This window comes from Papaver somniferum, chromosome 3 (assembly GCF_003573695.1).
Source record: "Papaver somniferum cultivar HN1 chromosome 3, ASM357369v1, whole genome shotgun sequence".
NCBI classification, from domain to species: domain Eukaryota; kingdom Viridiplantae; phylum Streptophyta; class Magnoliopsida; order Ranunculales; family Papaveraceae; genus Papaver; species Papaver somniferum.
The window spans coordinates 23130694-23152796 of record NC_039360.1 but is presented as its reverse complement, the minus strand read 5'-3'; the positions used below and the strand labels follow the sequence as shown (position 1 = coordinate 23152796).

The 22103-nt window shown below is 35.9% G+C and overlaps 1 protein-coding gene and 1 long non-coding RNA gene across 3 annotated transcripts; one reads left to right on the top strand and one right to left on the bottom strand.

Moving 5' to 3' along the window:
- Positions 1-10301: 10301 nt before the first annotated feature.
- LOC113361019 lies at positions 10302-12956 on the top strand. The gene is made up of 5 exons (XR_003364912.1): positions 10302-10433; positions 11483-11595; positions 11791-11853; positions 12011-12188; positions 12578-12956. It is a non-coding gene; the product is annotated as an uncharacterized LOC113361019 (long non-coding RNA).
- A 1479-nt stretch (positions 12957-14435) lies between these two features.
- LOC113355562 (peptidyl-prolyl cis-trans isomerase CYP95-like) lies at positions 14436-16983 on the bottom strand. Of its 2 annotated transcripts, none has more exons than XR_003362479.1 (4): positions 16532-16983; positions 16142-16274; positions 15434-15518; positions 14436-15030 (listed from the first exon to the last, which is right to left on the bottom strand). XR_003362479.1 is itself a non-coding variant. In XM_026598451.1 (4 exons), exons 2-4 carry the CDS (start codon positions 16204-16206, stop codon positions 14861-14863), a joined length of 276 nt encoding a protein of 91 aa, XP_026454236.1. In that variant the 5' UTR covers positions 16207-16274; positions 16532-16983; the 3' UTR covers positions 14436-14860. The 2 variants fall into 2 exon arrangements, 1 of the variants encoding a protein (XP_026454236.1); XM_026598451.1 differs by having other exon boundaries at positions 16186-16274.
- Positions 16984-22103: the final 5120 nt, after the last annotated feature.

Here is a 22103-nt window from a genome sequence, read left to right as displayed (position 1 = left end):
TCGAAGACTTAAATAAATCTGTCTCACACAGAAAAGTCTATTGAATAGATAAATCTGTCTCCCACAGATATACCTACGAGTTTTTGTTCCATCTTTTGGTAAATCAAGGTGAACATGAACCAATTGATAACCCAGACTTATATTCCCGAAGAACATCCTAGTATTATCAATCGCCTCACAATAATATCGATTAACAAAACAGGATATTGTGGAATCACAAACGATAATACGAAGGTGTTTGTGACTACTTTTCTATCTTTCCTATCGGAGAAATGAATCTCAAGCCAATATTAATATTGCACTCAATCACAATAGAAAATAGCAAGATCAGATCACGCAACTACAGAGAAAATAGTTGGGTCTGGCTTCAGAATCCCAATGAAGTCTTCAAGTCGTTAACCTACAGGATCTCGTGAGAAACCTAAGGTTAAAGGAGAATTGACTCTATCTTATACAACTAGTATCACACATGAGGTGTGGGGATTAGGTTTCCCAGTTGCTAGAGTTCTCCTTTATATAGATTTCAAATCAGGGTTTGCAATCTAAGTTACCTTGGTAACAAAGTATTCAATATTCACCGTTAGATGAAGTAGATCAAACTTAGCTTGTTACACACAAATGAAATGCACCTTCATTTGGGTCTGAGTAACTGTACCTAAACATGTACACTTAGTTGGTTCAACAATAGTTAACCAATGGTTAGCCATATGAGCACTTTCATATCAACCTTATTCATCTTCACTATAACTAGTTCAAATGACTCAAATGAGCTAGTTAGAGAATTTTTCAGTCGCTTAGATCTCATAGAAGTATACGAGACACAATTGAAGCAAAATCGATTCTGATTCACTCGAATCAATTCATGAACATTATATCCACGGATTGCAAAGATTGCATTCCTTATTATATAAATGTTTTAGTTCATGAACAAATCGATTTTAGAAAGTAAACTACTCAAGTATGCAAATGGGTGTGCATACCTAAGTAGCCAGAACGAGTTTGGTTACGCCAGTACGGGTGCACATACCAATTCACACTTCCAAACTCTAGCAGAAATTCACGTATGTGAAACTTCCACACTTCCAACAACTACCAGTACACGTATGGGTATGCATACTTCAGGTTACTGGTTTTGGACTTTTACACAAATGTGAAAAACACACTATGTTTATTACCAAACATGGTTACTAGTTCTAAACTCTCATTTCAATCACTGAAACTTTCTTAGAGGTTGTTAAAATAGTCGTTATCCACAAACTATTTTCATCAAAGCGATTTTTAAGTTATCGAAATAATCAACATGACTTTCGTCACGTGTAAAGATGAACTTGGCCAAAGCGAAAGCTTACCAACACAATTTCGAGAAATAGATAAGCGAAATAATCTCGGCTCGAAATAGCAAATGTGTATAATTGAAGTCTATATAGCAATACGACTTTTGTTTCAAAATAGGAGATATAGTAGATAGACTTTTGAGTGATAGATAAGTTCAAGTCTCCACATACCTTTTGTCGATTAAGTTCCACAAATTCCCTCGAGCGGTTCTTCGTTTTCATTTGATGAAAGCCATGGAGTTTAGAGCTCAATTACACTTACTATCCTAATTCGAGACTTAGCTATAAGTAGACTAGTAATCAAGACTTATAGTTTTGGCAACTAAACTTAACAAACAAGCTTGAGATAGCAACGCTTGCAAGTTCGACCGAGCAATGCTCTAACAAATTGAATTTTTCATATCCTGCACTGAGAATTGAAATTTGAAGTCCAGGAAGATGTAATAAGGAAGCACAAGATTGCAGAAGCTTCATTTTATAATTATACTTCAGTTTTCAGAGTAAATCCTTTCTCTGACCTCAAATTTTATTAGTTTGGTTAGGGTACCTTAGCAGGTTTCACCCCAGCTTAACACCCTACATAAAATTAGAAAAACATGATCTCGATTTCTAATTAGTCCTGAATGAAAAATGACTTGTGAAGTAGCGTTGAAAATTTATTTTGTAATATGGTAAAGCAAATTTCTAATAAAAACTTGTGGTTTGGAGTCTTGGTAATACTGGTAAGCAAGTCATAAATAGGCATGATTAGTATGTATGGCGTACTGATTTGGTATGTAGATATGGTAATTCCTTGCATGTCTCTGTAGAGGTTATCATCATCTAAAACAGACTTTATCTATATGGCCAGGCCTGCCTGAGGAATAAGTTTTTCCTTCCACCCATCTAACTTTGCATTTGCTGAACTAAAGGTTCAATAAGGAGGCGTGAAAACACATCCATACAAATGATAAACAAGTCAGAAGGTGTATTAACACATTGATAAATCATGTCAAACCAGCTTGTTGCAAAACCTAACTGAATAAGGACACCGATATTAGAAGACCATTCTGTTAGGATTAAGACCTCCACAAGACACTAATAGCTCATTGGATCAATGTAGAACTAAAGAAAACAGAAACTATATTCAATAAACGAAACAAGAAAGACACAAGATTTAATGTGGTTCGGCAAAATGCCTACATCCACAAACGGCTACGATCAACTCTTATTATAGAACAGATTACAGAGAATAAACCACAACTATGACCAGCAGGATGCTGTTCACAAACCCCAAACAATACTCTATGAATAAAACCTTATCAACCCTAAAATTCTCTAGTTATGAGAACTCTTCCCTAGATTGTGTTGTGTGTATTTACTTAAGACTTGTACACTTATTTATATAGGTTACAAACTTGTCTTCAAAGTATACGAGTTATACTAGGAAACCTAAACATAGTTAAGAAAGAAAACCTTGAGTTTAACTAAAACAGGAAACCTCTAGTTATACAAAAATAAGGAAACACCTAGATGATTCTAGAAAATTCTTGAACCTTTCTAAAACATCGACAACTTAACAATTCTCCACCTTGCCGATGTTTCCACCAAACTGAGATTGATCTTCACAAGTTAACCGTAGCCTCTAATGCCCCTAGGGCCTTAACAACGAGCATTGTTGATCAAGCTGAGATACTTCTCAAACTTGACCTTCGGAACGACTTTCGTTAACATATCTGCTGGATTATCTTCAGTATCAACCTTCAATAGTTGTACTAATCCATTATCAACCACTTCTCGTACCTTATGATAACGAACATCAATATTCTTTGTGCGTGCGAAAAACTTGGTTCTTAGCTAAATGAATAGCACTTTGACTATCACAGTTTACAACAACACTCCATTGTATAATCCCCAATTCTTCAACTAAACCACGAAGCCACAATGCTTCCTTAACAGACTCTATCACAGCAATATACTCTACCTCCCTATTACACAAAGATACAATTAATTGTAACATATACCTCCAACTGATAGGTCCTCCACTCAATGTAAAACAATACCCCGAAGTAGAACGATATTTATCTCTATCACCCGCATAATCAGAATCAACAAATCCACAGACCTTCAAATTCTGCTCCTTCTCAAACACTAAACCAATATTCAAGGTCCCATTAAGATATCTCAAAATTCCTTTCACCACATACTAATGTGCTCTCCCAGGGTTAGCCATATAACGACTAACTAAGGCAACAACTTGTGAAATATCCGGGCGAGTACAAACCATAGCATACATCAAAGAACCTACCACATTAGCATATGGAACCTTTGACATAAACTCTTTCTCCTCAGTTATAGTAGGACATAACTGTTTTGACAACTCAACTATAGGCGGTATTGAAACACTAATAGCTTTGGAGTTATGCATTCCAAAGCGACGAAGAACCTTCTCAAGATAAGATTTCTGAGTAAGACATAACTTCCCCTTAGATCTATCTCGAGTAATCTCCATACCAAAAATCTTCTTAGTCGGACCCAAATCTTTCATCTCAAACTCTAAACTCAACTGTTTCTTCAAAACATTAATTTCTGACTTGCTCTTGGCAGCTATGAGCATGTCATCCACATAGAGTAAAAGATAAACAAAACTTCCATCTGAAAACTTCTTAAAGTATACACACTGATCGTATTCACTACGAGTATACTTTTTCTTCAACATAAACGTATCAAACCTCTTGAACCATTGTCTTGGTGATTTCTTCAAACCATACAAGGATTTCTCAAGTCGACACATAATCTTCCTTACCAGCAACTTCATAACCAATGGGCTGTGACATATAAATTTCTTCCTCCAAATCTCCATGCAAGAAAGCAGTCTTGACATCTAATTGCTCGAGCTCTAAGTCAAACTGTGCCACAAATGCTAAAAGGACTCGGATAGAAGTGTGTTTAACAACCAGAGAGAAAACTTCATTATAATCCACACCTTCCCTTTGTGCATATCCATTATCCACTAACCTTGCTTTGTATCGTACACCACTAATGATACCCTTGGAATCTGGAATTCATCATTTATTGTATAGATCCACTTGCACCCAAACTTCTTTCGACCCTTAGGAAACTTAACAAGTTCCCAAGTGCGATTCTTCTGAAGAGACTTCATCTCCTCATCCATGGATGTTTTCCACTCAATGGCATGAGTATTACTCATTGACTCCTTAAAGGTAAAGGGCTCATCCTCAAAACAGATAATGCGTAAGACGCATACTCATCAAAACCATAACGTACTGGTGCACGTCTCTCACGTTGAGACGTCAAGGACGGAATATTCTCAAATTGTTGCTGTGTAGATTCCTCACTAGAAACCTCAAACTCAACTTCATCTTCTACAAGAGTTTCTTGTTCTTATTCTATAGTAGATGAACTAGGAACTCTTTTCTCCACCTGCATCGAATCATCTTCAACACCGCTACTACTCTCACTTTCAATTTGAGAATCCCAACCTGTGAACTTCTTTGAATCAAGTATCGCTTTCTCATTAAAGGTCACATCACGACTAATTATGACTTATTCAATTCGGGACACCATAGACGGTATTCTTTCACACCTAATGGATAACCTAAGAAAATTGCTTTCTTAGCCCTAACACCCAACTTATCTTCTTTTACACGAAAATAGGCTGGACAACCAAACACCGTTAAATTAGAATAGTTCACTGAATTACCGGTCCATACCTCCATAGGTGACTTACACTTAATAGCTGTTGATGGTGATCTATTCACTAAATAGCACGCCGTTTCACTACTTCAGCACACCAAATCTTGTCTAAACTTGCGTTTGACAACATGCATCGTGCTCTCTCAAGTAACGTTCGATTCATTCTCCCTGCTACTCCATTTTGTTTTGGTGTACCCTTTTCTGTGAAGTGCCTAACGATACCTTGTTCCTCACAAAACTCCTTTAGTGGGTCTTCGATGTATTCACCGCCATTATCGGAACGTATCTTCTTAACCACACGACCAAGTTGTTTCTCTACCATGGTCTAATTCCACTTCTTAAATACCTCGGTGACTTCATTCTTATGCTTCATGGTGTAAATCGAAACTCTCCTCGAAAAGTCATCGATAAAGGTCACAAACCACCTAGCACCTCCCTTAGAAACTGTACGAGAGGGACCCCAAACATCCGAATGGATGTAATCTAATATTCCCTGCGTGTGATGTACAGTGGTACCAAAACTGCTCCTATATTGCTTCCCGAAGATTCAATGCTCGCAGAAATCAAGCTTGCAAGTCTTTTCACCTCAAAGCAAGCCTTTACTACTCAACAAGGACATACCTTTCTCACTCATATGCCCAAGACGCATATGCCATAGACGTGTAGACTCCACCTGTTTCTCATCAATTGATTGAGAAACCGTAGCTCCACCACAAACTATATCTCCTTGTAAGAAATATAGATTACCATGTCTTTCACTAGTCATCTTCAAACTACCATTGTAGAATACCTTCAAGAATCCATATTCAGCAACATACTTGTATCCAAGAGATTCAAGTACTCCTAACGAAATCAAATTCTTTCTCAAATCTGGAACATGTCTAACCTCTGAAAGTGTTGTGGTAACACCATGCGAACGAACTTGTACCGTACCAACTCCAACTGTTTTGCAGGCATTAGAATTTCCCATCATAACAGTACCACCATTCACCTCTCTATAAGTAGTGAAACAATCCTTTGAAAGACACATATGATACGAAGCACCAGAATCAAGCATCCAACCATCATTGAGATAACTCTTTGATGTAACAGTTAACAGTTCCTCATCAAAACCACACATTGGGTCATCTAAAACTTCACTTCCTTCAGCAACCAAAGCAACAATATTCTTCAAATCTGATTTCTCACGTTTCTCATCTCTTGCCTTAAGCTTGAGACAATCAGCCCTAATATGACCAGTTTTCCAATAATAATAACACTCAATATCGTTCTTTTTGGAACGATTTGACTTCGACTTCTTATTACCATTCTTTCCTCCACCAACAAACAAGCCCTCGACTTGTGCTTCATCACTGAACTCTTGTTTCCTTAACGCCTTAGCTTGTAAAGCAGAGACCACATCACCGAAAACCAACTTATCTTCATCGTCGTCTTCATCAGTTTTCCCACTCAGCAAATAGTCAACGAAAGCATCATACGACGAAGGCAAAGAACATAATAATATCATTGATTTATCCGTATCAGAGATACTGACACTGATATTGGAAAAATCAGAACAGATCTTATTAAACTCATTAATATGATCAATAATAGACTTACCTAGAGATATCCTAAAGGCATGGAGTCTACGCTTCAAGTAAAGTTCAGAAGTCGAATCCTTTTGAAAGCAAAGCTTCTCTAACTTCTCCCACAACACCTTTGCAGAGATTTCACTCGAAAAGTTATGAGTGATATCCCTTGACAAACATAAACGAATAGTTGAACACGCCATCAAATCAAGGTCAGACCACTTCTCATCAGTCCAATCCTTTGGCAACGTTGCTGGCTTCTCTTTCATTGCTTTGATTTGTTTCATACTAACAAGAATATCTTTTACATCAGTTTTCCATGATGTAAAATTATTCTTCCCATTGAACTTGATAATATCAAATCCATGCACCTTTGAAAAACCACTTGATGTAGAACTAGACATCTTCACTTCTAACTATGATCCCCTCCACGCTCACCGCACCACTTGTTAGGATTAATACCTCCACAAGACACTAATAGTTCTTTAGATCAATGTAGAACTAAAGAAAACAGAAACTAGATGCACTAAACGAAACAAGAAAGACACAAGATTACGTGGTTCGAAAATATGCCTACGTCCACAAATGGCTACTATTAACTCTTATTATAGAAAAAATTACAGGGAATAAACCACAACTATGACCAGAAGGATGCTTTTCACAAACCCCAAACAATTCTTTATGAACAAAACGTTCTAAACCCTAAAATTCTCTAGTTAATTATGAAAACTCTTCCCTAGATTGTGTTGTGTATATTTCCTTAAGACTTGTACACTTATTTATTTAGGTTACAAACTTGTCTTCCAAGTATATGAGTTATACTAGGAAACCTGAACATAGTTAAGACAGGAAACCTTGAGTTTAACTAAAACTGGAAACCTCTAGCTATACCAAAATAAGAAAACACCTAAATGATTCTAGAAAATTCTGGAACCTTCCTAAAACATCGACAACTTAACAATTATCTCAAAATTTATCTATTTTATTTTTCATAGTGTATCAAATAGTTCGTGAGCCATCACTACTAGTCGAAAATGAGAAATAACAAACGCAAGCTCAAGAAGCAAAATGAAGTTCTTCTTCAGCTAAATGCAACAAGCGAGTGTTCTCTGCATGGGCAACCTTTGCTTCTTGGATTTTCCTAGAAAACTCTGCTTTTGTTTTAACTTCCTCTAAATGAGCTGAGGTAAACTCGTATATATCATTTCTATCTTCTCGAGAGTCTCCCCAAGATGGGAGATTCTGGCTCGCCGCTCAATCTCTGTCCAGATTTTCATCATCGAGTCAACATTTAAACCACTCGTCTTGGAACGAAGGACCTCCTTCTTCCAGCTTTCCAACAATGTTGCTAAAGAAGGGTCAGCTGAAGGATTTTCCAGGGAGGCAGCTATCTCAAGTAGGCTGTTGAAATCTGACGTGGCTTGGTCTCTGACTGGAATTGAAGTGCCGCTCATCAGCCTCTGAAAGTTACCAGCATACGGAGATGACGATAAAGGCACAAGAGTGGTTGTTCTGCGATGCTTCGCTTTCCTGAACCTGAAGCTGAACCAAACCCTGACCCACTAGCTCGATCTTTCATTCCTCTATGAGTTGAAGTGCTACTCATCTGAAAGTCACCAGCATACGGAGATGACGATAAAGGCACAAGAGTCGTCGTTCTGCGAATCTTCCCTTTCCCTGAAGCACTAGGTTGATCTTTCATTTCTCTACGGATGAACCAAGTAAGTACCTGTTGAAAAATCATAGTAGCCTTGAGTATTGTCTAGTAGCTTTGAGTTTTTCTCTTGCATCTACTTAATAAACTAAGCTTTAGACTACGTCCTATGGGTGCTAATCTAGCCACGTCATCTAGGAAAACTTCCTAAGTCCCATGGGAGTGCTAATCTAGCATCTAGATTAGCAGTCCACGTCATCCGGGAGCACTGTCCAGCGCTATTTGGTTCAGTGTTTTAAATCTCAACCGTTATATTAAATTTTGTGACTTTTGTGATCCGTTGATTTTTGTGATTTTTTTGAGCGCTGAACCATTCAACATAAATGTCATTTTTTGAGCGCTGAACCATTCAGCATTTCAATCTCGCTGCTAGTTCAACTGCGATCACATGCTACGAGGAAGAACTAGTTTTAACTTTTAGGCCACATTTTTTTTTTGAATTGCAACACTTAACTGCTAATTTAGAAGCTCAATCTAGCCTATAAAACTAAGTCTTAGCATCAGGAAAAAAAAAAAAAAAAACGTACCTGTGAACCAGAGAGTTGTAGATCCTTCCCTAGCCTTTTCCTTACTTCCAATGGTAGAACCTTACGTCCTATTTACAAAATGCGATTTAGGGATATAAGATTGGTCTGAAAAATAAATGGCAAGCAAAAACCAATATATGTAACTCTAAAGAAATTAACAAACTAAAGTTCGAATCATAAGGTCCAAGTTATCAGGCTAACTGTGTAATCAGACCACCCATCGTCATCAACTTAACCATGTTTCTTCTAAAACCGATAATTGACCGGATCATAAGAACACAAAACTAAAAAAGACATGACATTCCATGTCATTATTGCTTAATGATAAAGCAAACCAAAACGAGAACCTTGTTCAAAATGCTCAAAGGTATCCACTTTATATAGGGCTGAACATGATTTTGGTTTTTCGCTGGAACCGGACCAAACCAGACCAATTAGGAAGAAACCAAACCGAACCATTTACTAATGGATTGGTTACGGTGTAGAAAGTGGAAAACCGATAGTGTTGGTTTTGGTTTGGTTTGACCTATAAAATCGGACCAAAAGCCATTGGAAAACAGATTAATTTTTAAACTTAGTTTCTACCGAGTATTAGATTCTACCCATTGATTTAGAGGATAAATAGAAACCCTAAATCTAATATGTCATTATGATACACTCCCTCTTTCTCTTTCTCCTTCTCTCAGTCGCCTCCTTTCTCCACCCCTAACTACAGCTGTTGTTACTCGACTTTTTTCTTCCCGTCTTCCTTCTTTTTTATTTGTCAATAACTAAATTAAGATATATTATATATATTTTTTTGATCTCTAGAATTAGAGTAAGCTTTAACTGTTCTTGATATTTTTTTTATTTTATTGTTTTTGTCTGTAAATTTGTGCAAAGCAATACTATCGGCAACTACGATTTTTTTATCTGTAAATTTGTGTATTTTTTTTTGGTTTGACATAATTATTGGTTAACCAAAAACCACTGGGACAAACCGAAACCAACTGGAACCATTTGGAAATCGAACCAATGGTTAATGGATTGGTTTGGTTTAGAATTTTAGAAACCAATAGTATTGGTTTAGATTTTGGTTTCGCTAGAAACCGAACCAAAACCGACCATGAACAGCCCTAATTATATACATTGTACTCTCCGTCCCACTATTAAATGACCTAGTTGAAGTTTACACAATTCTTAAGGCAAGGAATGGGGAGGAGTATTGTTAAGTAGGAATTACCAATAGGTACTATTATTATGGGCCTAGTTAATGGCAGGTCCACCGTTAAGATCCTGTTAACCCTCGGTCCATAATAAGAAACAGAAAAGAATTTTGGACCCAAGTTTTTATTCACATGTCCTGCCACACGTGTGCTAGGAAATTGGAGCGTCCAAAATACCGAAAAAGCCCATAATATATATTTATGGTGGAACCAGTCCTAATTCATTTATTTTCATTTTCTCTCTCGGTTTGAATAGCTCTGGCGACTGGCGATGAAGATTCTTGCTAGGTCTTTGATCGACATATCAGTTTTTGCACCTAAGATTTAGTGCCCTGGATTTAATTTTTTTTATCTCCTTCGATTGATGATTCCAACAACCCAAAAAAATGGTGAGATGCTTAATTTAGTCTTATTTTCATTTTTTATTACGGTTTTAAGATATTATTTTCAGATCTGAGTTTTTTATTTGTGGTAATTGCATCAATTGGTATGATCTTGCTTAAATTGGAATGATGTGTTGGATTAGATCTACTAGTTACAGTTTATTAGTAATCAAATTTTGGATGTTTGATTGCTTATCCGTAAATTGATTCGATGTATTTTTGACGATCTGTTTGGTATGATATTTTGGCTATTAAATACGTTATGGGAAAAACTGATATGTTAATTTGAGATCGAAAATTGTTTAAATTACTTAGTAATATAGTCATGGATTGGGGTTATTCAAGGATACAGGCTTGAAATGCTTATCTGGAATGTTATTTATTGATGTATAAAGAATGAATTGAGGCCTTTCAGTAAAAAAAAAAAGAGAAATGAATTGGGTGTATATTTGGTGTACTGTCATAAAAATTGAGTACAGTTTTTATAAACTGAGCACGGATATGCAGGATTATAGTTACTCTTTGTTTGGATACGGTTTAATGTTTGTAGATTTGTGATTAAGGAATTATAAGCAGACCGTAAACTTATCTTAATCTTGAGTGTTTAGGATTTGATTTACTGTGAATGACTTGCATTTTTTAGGTTTTGGTAGTCGAGAAATGGTGCATATTCGAGTGATGGTGCTGATTATTTATTTATCATCGTTGAGTGTGTATATTCCATTTTTTTCTTACTAGATGTAGATGCCCTCCTGGCAATAACTTATATGTGAGGGGCTTGACGGAGAACAACTTGATATAACTACTACGGTTTTTAAACGGAGATGCTTAATGCTGCTTTACCATTTGTAGTTTTGATAATAATATAATGTGATGTAATAGAGAGGGAATTTTTTTGAGCTTTGATGCTAATATTGTTTCTTTTTTGGGAGTACGCTTCTTATGTACTCTCAGTTCCACAAAGTGCGTTTATTATGTACTCATTTTTTACCAGAATAGAATAGTAGTGATTTTGATGGAATATAGTGTTTATCATCTTTGAAATTTATGTGAAGGTTGGAGTTTGAAGGGGATTTTGATGGGTTGTAGGCTATCGGGGGAATCAAGTTTCTGTATGTACATATCTGCATCTTTTTACTTGCAGAAAATGTTGTCACATGGTGCCATGGTGAGTTTGATTCTAAGTGAACCCATATTTTTTGTATATAATTTAGCAGTGCAGTGCTAAACTTGATTTTCTGTAATTTTTTATTAATTGTAATTGTAATGTATTCTTCTGCAAAGTAACCAAGAAAGATTGAGAGGCAGCACCCCCTCTGTAAACAAGAAATTTTGTTAACTAAGTATATATTTCGCTTCGCAGGCTGGCAGAGCAGGTCGATTTGGAACTACGGGTTAACAAGCTATTCTTGATCGATTGTCTCAGGTTTGGTATTTTACACTTCCTTTAGATGATTAAACTGTCTGGACAATGACTGCCACCAAAAAATTAGTACATTTTGACATTTCTTGACTTTTTGTAGATAGTGTAATTCAAATTAAAGTGTACTTCACTTTGATTTTTGTTTTACGTTTATTTGTAGTCAGTGCAGCGGGTATGTACTTGAGGTGCAACAGGTATGTACTCTAATAAATTAGTATAACACCATTGTTTGGCAGTATTTCTTTGCATCTGTTCTGCGGCGGAAGGAAGCTTATCCGGTCATTGTGGATGGATGGGCACAACGTTGTGATGGTATTGAGGACCACATAGATTGGCAGGTACAAGTTTTGCCATGGAATTTATATGTACTATGTAGGGTTTTGACATTTTAGGATTGTATCTATTCTTGGACAATGTATAAACCCTGCACTCCAAATAAAAGTAGTGTATAAACGATGTACTGTGTTATTTTGTCACTGTATAAATGATGTACTGTGTTATTTCTCGGTGTATAAACGTTGCTCTCAATAGAAATCAGTGACCAAACACTATGCGTGTGTGCTTCTGTTTCGATTTTAACCCATATATATAGGAAATTGCAGTTTGTTAGGATGTACTTTTTATTTGATAGCATTTTATCATTCTTATGTAGCTGGCAATCTAAAATGCTTGGCTTGTTGTTGTACTATTATTTAGATATATAACATGTTGTTCTTTTCACCCGCAGAGTTAGGTTTGATGCGCGGTGGTAATGTTCAGTTCATCGATATTGTGTACCTCTGCAATCTCTGTTGTTGAACATAAGCTCAGGGTGATGTTCAACAAACATTCAAGTCCTGAACATAGAGTTGCTATACTTGTGCCTGCGATAATACCCTTTTGGGGATTCATGATCCATTAATGAAGAATACACCTGAATCCTTCAAATTTCATGTATTTGTGAGAGGTCTCCGAGTATATTCTTAATTGTATTAATTCAATTTCTACAACATGTGATTTGTACTATCTTAGTCTATTTTATAAGTGATGGATCATTGGTTCAGGGTTCAATGGGCTCATGTAATTTTGTTTTCACTTTTAAGAAAAGAGGATGTAATTGTAACTGATGTGTCTGTCGGTTAATCGTTGTCTATCTAACTTAATGAAAAACCCAACAGATTTCTGTAATTTTTTTCAGTATCAGTATTGATCCTAATGTCTAAATCAATTAAAATGACCTAGGAATTTATTCCCCGGCGAACATTTGTACTGGCAATTGAAAATGTCAAAACCGACCTAATCTCTTTGGTGCAACCAATATGTACTGAAGGTTAATGATAGCAAAATTTTCAGTATAGCTAGTATGTACTGAAAGTTTAGCCAATACTTTTCAGTATAGCAAATATGTACCGAAAGTTTCTAGTGTCAATTTTTTTTCAGTATGGCTAATACGTACCGAGAATTGATAATGTCAAAACCGACCTAGATAATTTATTAGTACAACATATATATACTCTAGGATTGTATAACTAACTTTATTTTTCTTATATCAGCAATTGCTGGTACACTAGCAACCAAAATCTACACCATGATTAAAACAAAAAAAAAAGAACAGAAGACAGAGAAGGAGAAAAATTATACGAATTAAACATATTTACAGATCTTCAATTCCAACGCCTTCACCGCCGCCAACACCATCGCCACTACCTGTTATCTAAAATCTAAAAGATTGAAAGAAAATGAAAGATGGAGAGACTAATCTGACAGGAGAGATCCAATTGAAATTCAACTACATTCTTTCGTTAATTTAGGGAGCAAAAGACGAGAGATCGAGATATAGTTTTTACGAGAGATCGAGATCCAGTTTTTACACTGCAACCAAACTCCATCGATCTCATTGAAATCTCGGGAGAAGTGCGAGAAAAAAGATGGAGGAAAGCTATTCTTTTGCATATTTTATCTCTCTTCTTTTTGAGCGTGTTCTAAATTTTGTTATCGCCGCGCCACACGTGCTATTACGAAGGGTAGTCATATCTTTTACTTGTTTAAAACAACTATGGACCCTAGATTAAGTTTGTTTCCCGGTTGGACCCTATTATAACATCTTATATGGGCCTAGGACCAAATGACAAATTTTCCTATTTTTAAATATTTTTTTTATAATTATACCCTTATGGGTAATAATTTGTAAAATTTAGAAATGATTTATCTCTCAAACTATAGCATGAATATTCGTAAACTTTGTACCGTTGGAAAGCATTTTAAAACACCTACGTAATGAATATGAACATAGATATCAAATTATATACATTTCTTATATTAACGATAATCAATCAAAAGGATAATTTTAGAAATATTCCCTTGTTTAATGAAATAGGTCAACTAATGGTGGGACAAAATTTTAAACTAAATAGGTCATTTAATAGTGGGACGGAGGGAGCATTATGTATTACTGTTTATATACGTTTTCTTACGAGTTTCAGATTATATCTACATCCTCAATCTTCGTGGAGGTGATTGTGAGGTATCAAAAACTAATCAACCTTAAAACAAACAAACTAAGTAACTAGATGACCGCTGACACGGGGGACGGCCGACCGAAAAAATTGACGCAATAATCTTATACCCAAGCTATATCTACCAACAAAAATTCCATCGATTCCTCTTACCCATAACAAATGAAGGAACAATAAACACAATACTATCTCTGCTGCTACAGTGACAGTTAAATCTAAATTCACTACTGAAAGAAACTTCCATCAGAAACTACTCCAGCAATAATGTCTTCATCTGGTAACAACTAAGGCCTGGTGAAAGTAATGAACCACACTGCATATACAACATTTACCAGACTTGGAATACCACCTTCAATGACTTGCAAGCACTACAAGCAAAACTTGTTACAGGAAACAAAATTTTGCCAATATTGCAACCCTGGACTATCAACATTTACCAGACTTGGACTAATGTCAGATGATGAAGAAAAATCAGAGGCGGAACCGGAATCCGAGTCGCTATCGAATTCAGATGATTACGTTTCAGAATCCGATGAACTATCGGATTCAGAAGAATAAAATCTTTGTCTCTTCTTCCTTCTTCTATCTCTTGAAGTCTTCTTATTCTTTCCCCTCCGCTTCACTTCAAGATCATCAGCATCGATAGAGACCTCATTTGCTTTCAGTTTATTGGCTTTCTTTTTATCTGAGTTAAAAAATGTGTGCATCATTAGACATGGATAATCAATTCAATTACAAAAATAATAACTTGGTAGACCCTACTTCATTCATAAAACAATAGGAGTCATAAAACAGTTGGAAAGGTATGGGTTATGGCCTTATGGGTACTTGCCACTAAGAGTTCAGATCACCTTTCAGAGTTCTCTGTTTGAAAATGATTTTAAGAGAGAAACAAACGCACTAAGTAACAAACCGAGACCCTCCTTAAATCCTAATCAAATACCATCAATTCAACATGTTTAGTTTAAACAATTGCAGCCATTTGTCTAAACCATCAACTTTCATTGATGAAAAAAGGGAAAAGAAAAATTAATGAGAAATCAACAATAATGGACCACAATTCATATCAGTAAGCAAAGAAGGTTTACCGGAATGGTAATCACTTTCCGTTGGTATTAACTCATGAATCAGCACCAGCAGAACACGCAAAGTGCCTTTGTAGAGGAAGTGAACCTGCACATGTAAAAAGCATTCACCAAACAATTACTTATCGTTTTTAAAGGAAACCAATACAATTCAAAATTTTCAATAATAATCACTGAGTGACAAATGAGAGGCTAATAACTGTGCGGGAAGTTAGTTGATGCCCCAGTTTTGGGTCATCCTTTCACAAAAACCTGAAAAACTTTGGGTTTACACATGAAAGTGAAACCCTGCAAAATGAAAATACAACTCCTATAAAAATGGAGACACTAAATTCAAAATGCAACCACCAGAGGTTAATATTTAACCCAAATTTGGGTCAACTGTTCCTCAGTTTAATTAGATATTGGCAAGGACTCTTGATCAAGAGCTATTTAATAATCCAAGCCAAAACAAGGATTATGCAACAGTGTGCATGTAAATGCAAGTATATAACAAATAATGTTCCACCCATCAACTCACTGCCAAATGGATTTCACCGATTGATATCCACAAACTTGAAAGTAGTATAACTGACAAGAGATGCATGTTCTAGGATACCCAGCAAAAGAGTTAATGTCCTAATCTCAAGATAGTGTTACACATGTGATCCGGAATGGTAAAATTTAACAAGAGCCCGCACAAAGTGAACAGACAAGCAGTAACTTATGTACCTTGGAGATGGCAGGATAAGAAGCGCCATAAACTACAATCTTACCCAGATTGGGGTCTGCATCATTTCAATTTGTATCTTCACCACCCTATGCTATTCCAAAACAATTGATGACTCCAACAAAAAGCATTAACCTGAACCGGAGGATTCGTCATGAAAACAAACCATCAATAATAGTTGGAACTTGTAAACATTCAACCTAACCATGGAAATTACATTATTAAAACACATTCAAATTTCCATCTTAATTTCACTCTGTCATGAGCAAGTTAAAACACAGATTCAAGTTTCAACAATAGAGAAACTAATAGGGTTTGTCAGACTCAAATGAGGCTTAATGTAAAAATGTAAAAGTTATACGAAATTATCATATGCGACCCATTAATCTTACCACAAATTGTTCTTCAATCAGAATTTTTTTACCCAAATCTGAAGTTTGCAATCTTCGAGAAAAAAATAAATTGGGATCTCCTGAAAAAATGGTTGATGATTCTCTGTCAAGAAATCGTGGAAGTAATTCAATGAATTCACCCAATATTCAATTAGAAAGCAGAGGACGAACTTGGTGATGGTGGTGGTGGTTCGTTCAAATTCATCCAATTTTGAATTTAGGGTTACAGGTTAGAGAATATTGAATATTCAATCAATCGAATCCAAACTCTGTACTCTAAAGTCGAAATTGAGTTTAATAGAGATTTAGGGTGCGAAATTGATGGAGATGAAACGAAGAAGAAAGGATTCGGGAGAGATTTTGCTGTTCGTTTGGTAAAAAGAATGGAAGATTAGAGATAGGAAGAAGAAGAAAAAGAAAAAGGGAGGAAAAAATGATAATTTGGAGGTGGCCGAGATTCGACCCCGGGACCTCTAAGCTACTCCCGTGTTTTTGTTTTTTTTCATTTGACAAAAATGTCCTCAACATTTCAGGTATTTACATCTGTTTAAAGAAGGAAAAAAATTAAAGAGGGACTGTGTCGTCATTTTATCGTTGAACCAAATCCAATCTTTTTTGTCTAATGGGAAAAAAATGTCACGCTTCACATTGATACAAAGTCACCATATACAGGGTCCTCCCTCGCTTCGCTCGGTTGACCCAATAATAGGTTACACGAATTTTCAGGAATGCAATTAAAGAAATCTCTTACCCGCGGAAATATAAGCCTCTTCCAAAGTTGTCAACTGGTGAATAGACTTGCGTGCCATCACTTAGAAATGCTTAGAAGAAGAGACCTATAAAGCTTAACCAAAGATTGATGAAGAAACAACAATGTGTTGAGATAATGACTTAATTATGTATTCAAGCTAAAATAGAATTGCATGCGCTTGCAGAGTCTTTCACCAAAACATCTCAACTACAAGAGATCCTGGTTAAGCAACAAGGTTACCTACTTGAGAGTTATCTACACCTTGTTAAATTCCAAAGATATCCATGCAAATGATTATCATATGGAAACTCATAGTAATGAGAATGTAAATGATTGCATCTTTTACTTTCTTTAATGAATGTGGAAGGAAGCATATTCTTAGAGATATTTATGAGTCAAATTGGTGAAATGTAAATCACTAGTATTTGAATTTTTGACTCACACAGAGTTTTTCATAACCATAAAGCCACTTTAGTTGTGACATGATGATCGTTTTGAAAGGACTCATACGTCCATCACTTTATTTGAGTGAACGAAAATGGGAAAAAGATTGATAGAGTGCAAAGTGATGGCATATCTCTTAATAAGTGTTTTATAAAGTACTAGATGTCGAACCCCCTTCTAATTATGCTATCACGGAAGAAAACATATCACTCATTTCAGAAAGTCTTCAATAAAATAGGATCGAGACCATCCTAAAATTAAAATGGTAAACAATCCATATTACAAAGAAAACAAGGTGATATTTAGAAAAATATCCATGCAGAATGCGGAACACTAAAGTGACTTATGGCTCTGGTGGATGCTTTGACATTTTGGATTAGTTATAGTTCCCAAGAAATTTTACGTTTGGGAAACTACTAGCACATATTATACATGCAAGGGATCACCACTTCTTGTAAATGTTTTCTAGTGTACGTAGAAAGGACTTGATGGTTATTACATGTTTAACATGATCAATACAGAACATCTTATACCTCATGGTCTCGTAAAGGCTATCTGTTAGACCATTGCTCGGTCGAACTCGCAAGCGTTGGTATCTCAAGCTTGTTTGTCAAGTTTAATTGCCAAAACTATAAATATTGATTTCTAGTCTACTTATAGCTAAGTCTTGGAATAAGATAGTAAGTGTAGTTGAGCTTTAGACTCCATGGCGTTCGTCATGCAAAGACGAAAAACTACTCAAGGAACTGGTGGAAGTTCATCGAAAAAAAATGTATGTGGAGACTTGAACTTATCTATCACTCAAAAGTCTATTTATTCTATCTCCTATCTGGAGAGAAAAGTCGTATTGCTATATAGACTTCGATTATACACATTTGCTATTTCGATCCAAGTTTATCTCGCATATCTATTTATCAAAATATGTGTTGATAAGATTTCGCTTTGGCCAAGTTCATCTTTACTCGTGACGAAAGTCATGTTGATTATTTCAATATCTTGATAATCGCTTTGATGAAAAATAACTTGTGAATAACAACTATATAACATCCTCTAAGAATGTTTCAATGATTGAAATAAGAGTTTAGAACATGTAACCATCTTTGGATATAAGAATATTGTGTTTTCACATTTGTGTATAAGTCCAAAACCGAGAACCCAAAGTATGCGTACCCATAGGCGTACTGGCGGTTACTGGAAATCCGGGACAGTATGCGTACCCGTACGCATACTGGCGGAAAGTTCACGTCCGTGAATTTCTGCTGGAGTTGGGAAGTGTGAATTGGTATGCGCACCCGTACGCGTACTGGCGTAACCAAACTCGGTCCGGCTACTTAAGTATGCGTACCTGTTTGCATACTTGAGTTGGTTACTTTCTAAAATCGGTTGTGTGCATGAACTTAAACATTTATATAACAAGGAATGCAATCTTTGCAAACCGTGGATATAATGTTCATGAATTGATTCAAGTGGATCAAACCGATTTTGCTTCGATTGTGTCTTGTATACTTCTATGAGATCTAAGCTATTGAATAATTCTCCAACTAGTTCCTTTGAGTCATTTGAACTAGTTATGGTGAAGATGAATAAGGTTGATATGAAAGTGCTCATATGGCTAACCATTGGTTAACTATTGTTGAACCAAGTGTACACGTTTAGGTACGGTTACTCAAACCTAAATGAAGTTATATTTCATTTGTGTATAACAAGCTAAGTTCGATCTAACCGTTGAAAGATATTAGATTGCATCTAATCAGTTTTTCATCTAACGGTGAATATTGAATGCTTTGTTACCAACGTAAATTAGATTGCAAACCCTGATTTGGAGATTGTATAAAGGAGAACTCTAGCAACTGGGAAACCTAATCCCCACACCTCATGTGTGATACTAGTTGTATAAGTTAGAGTCGATTCTCCTTTAACCTTAGGTTTATCTCGAGACCCTGTAGGTTAACGACTTGAAGACTCCATTGGGATTGTGAAGCCAGACCCAACTATTTTCTCTGTAGTTGCGCGATCTGATCTTGTTGTTTCTATCGTGATTGAGTACAATCGTAAGATTGGCTTGAGATTTATATCTCCGATAGGCAAGATAGAAAATTAGTCACAAAAACATTTGTCTTATCGTTTGTGATTCCACAATATCTTGTTACGCTAGTCGATTAACATTATTGTGAGATGATTGATATTTCTAGGCTGTTCTTCGGGAATATAAGTCCGGTATATTAATTGGTTCATGTTCACCTTGATTTATCAAAAAACGAAACAAAACTTGTAGGTATTTTTATGGGAGACAGATTTATCTATTCCTGTAGACTTTTCTGTGTGAGACAGATTTGTTTATTAAAGTATTCGACTTTGGGTCGTAGCAACTCTTAGTTGTGGGGTGAGATCAGCTGAGGGAATCAAGTGTGTAGTTTCCTCCTGGGATCAGAGATGTAAGGAGCGCAACTGTACCTTGGATTAGTGCGAGATATATTGTCCAGACCGAAGTTAGTTTGTAGTAGGCTAGTGTCTGTAGCGGCTTAATACAGTGTGTGTTCAATCCGGATTAGGTCCCGAGGTTTTTCTACATTTTCGGTTTCCTCGTTAACAAAACTTCTGGTGTCTGTGTTATTTCTTTTCCGCATTATATTTTGTTATATAATTGAAATATCACAGGTTGTGCATTGAATCGATCAATTGGTAAATCCAACCTTTGGTTGTTGACTAAAATTTGTTGATCCTTGAACATTGGTCTTTGGTACCGTTCAAGTTATATCTCTTATATTCAATCGGGATCGCAAATTATTATTTGTTTGATTTCAAATTGAATTGAGAAAATGAGATATAACTTTTTGATATACTTTTCTTAAGATTGACTCTGACTGTCTAGTTGATTCTCTTAGAAGTATATTGGAGTTAGTCCATACAGATTGTTAAACGAAATATTGGGTGTGGTTGTTAGACCCCCGATTTTTCAATTGGTATCAGAGGAGGCAAACACGTCTAAAGACCTCATAAGTCTGTGTTTGGAGCGATCTGAATCTATGGACGGGAATAACATCAGTTCGGAGTTACTCTGATGTGTTTCAAAATCCGGAAACATCTAAGAAATTGCATATTTATGCCCCCTTAACTGAATCTACCTTCAACTTGGATAAATGTCTTCATGAACAGTTGGATGATCTTTCAGATGAAAATGATTCGGAAGAAAGACAAAGTATTGATGAGGAAGTCTCTCAATATAACCAGCTCTTTGACCATGCTTTGAAAGAAAAGAAGTCAACAGCTTGCTTGGGTAATATATGGCACCTCTCTGTCAAGAAAACAGAAAGCTGAGAAAATTTTTTAAAGGTTATGAATGTGGGTATAAATTGTTACAAGCTACCGTTAAAGATCAAGAAAAAAATGTACATTCAAAAAGGTCTGAATCTGATAATCTTCTTCGAAATCTCTTCGTGTTGAAAGAAAGACTTGCCGAATCTGAAGCAAGATATGACTCTCAACAAACATGTTTTAATGACAGAGAACTCAGTCTTCTCGCCAAAGAAAAATATTTAGAGACTGATCTCGCTGCTGCCCTTGATAAGGTAAAGTCACTGGAATAGAATCTGGAAAGATTCAACTCTATCTCTTCAAAATTATCTTCTATGCTTGGAGCATGTAAAGAACATCGTAATACACGTGGTCTGGGCTATAAAGGGATGGACGCTCCAAGTACTAGTAAGATCAATTTTGTTCATGCTAATGACAATTCTTCATGTGAAAACCTCTTCCAGCAGCTGACGTTCCTAGGAACAAGGATTTTTCACCTTCAAAATCAACTCGCATGAGAACAATCAAGAACAATTCCTTTAACTGCTATTATTGCGGAAATAAAGGACACCTTGAACGGAGATGTCGTTTTCGACTAAGTAATGAAAAACTTCATAACATTCTTGTATGGATGTCTAAAGAAGTGATTAAACATGTCTCTCATCTTGCTGAAGTAAAAGGCATCGTCTACAATCAATAGAAATGTTGTGATGAGTCATTTCTAAATTATGATTTTGAGACAAGAAACGCCTACAATTGTAGAAGGAAGAATGGCAGATGGACAACTGATTTTTTAAATCACTCTGAGAAGAGAAAATGGTATATGAGAAAGAAAAAAAATTCAACTATTCTCTCTGAAGAAGGCCTTGAACCTAAAGTGTCAGCTCCAGACTTCATTCATATCAATAATTGAGTCTTGGATATCAAGACCAACATAAACAGACTCAGAGGGAGCATAAAGAAGGCAAGGAAAGCAGTTGTTTCAAGTATCCCTTGTCCTCCTCTGGTTAAATCTCTTTCGACTAATCTTAGTGATTTTTCTGAAAATCTTCATGAAGGAAAGAAAGAAAATGTCAATATTCT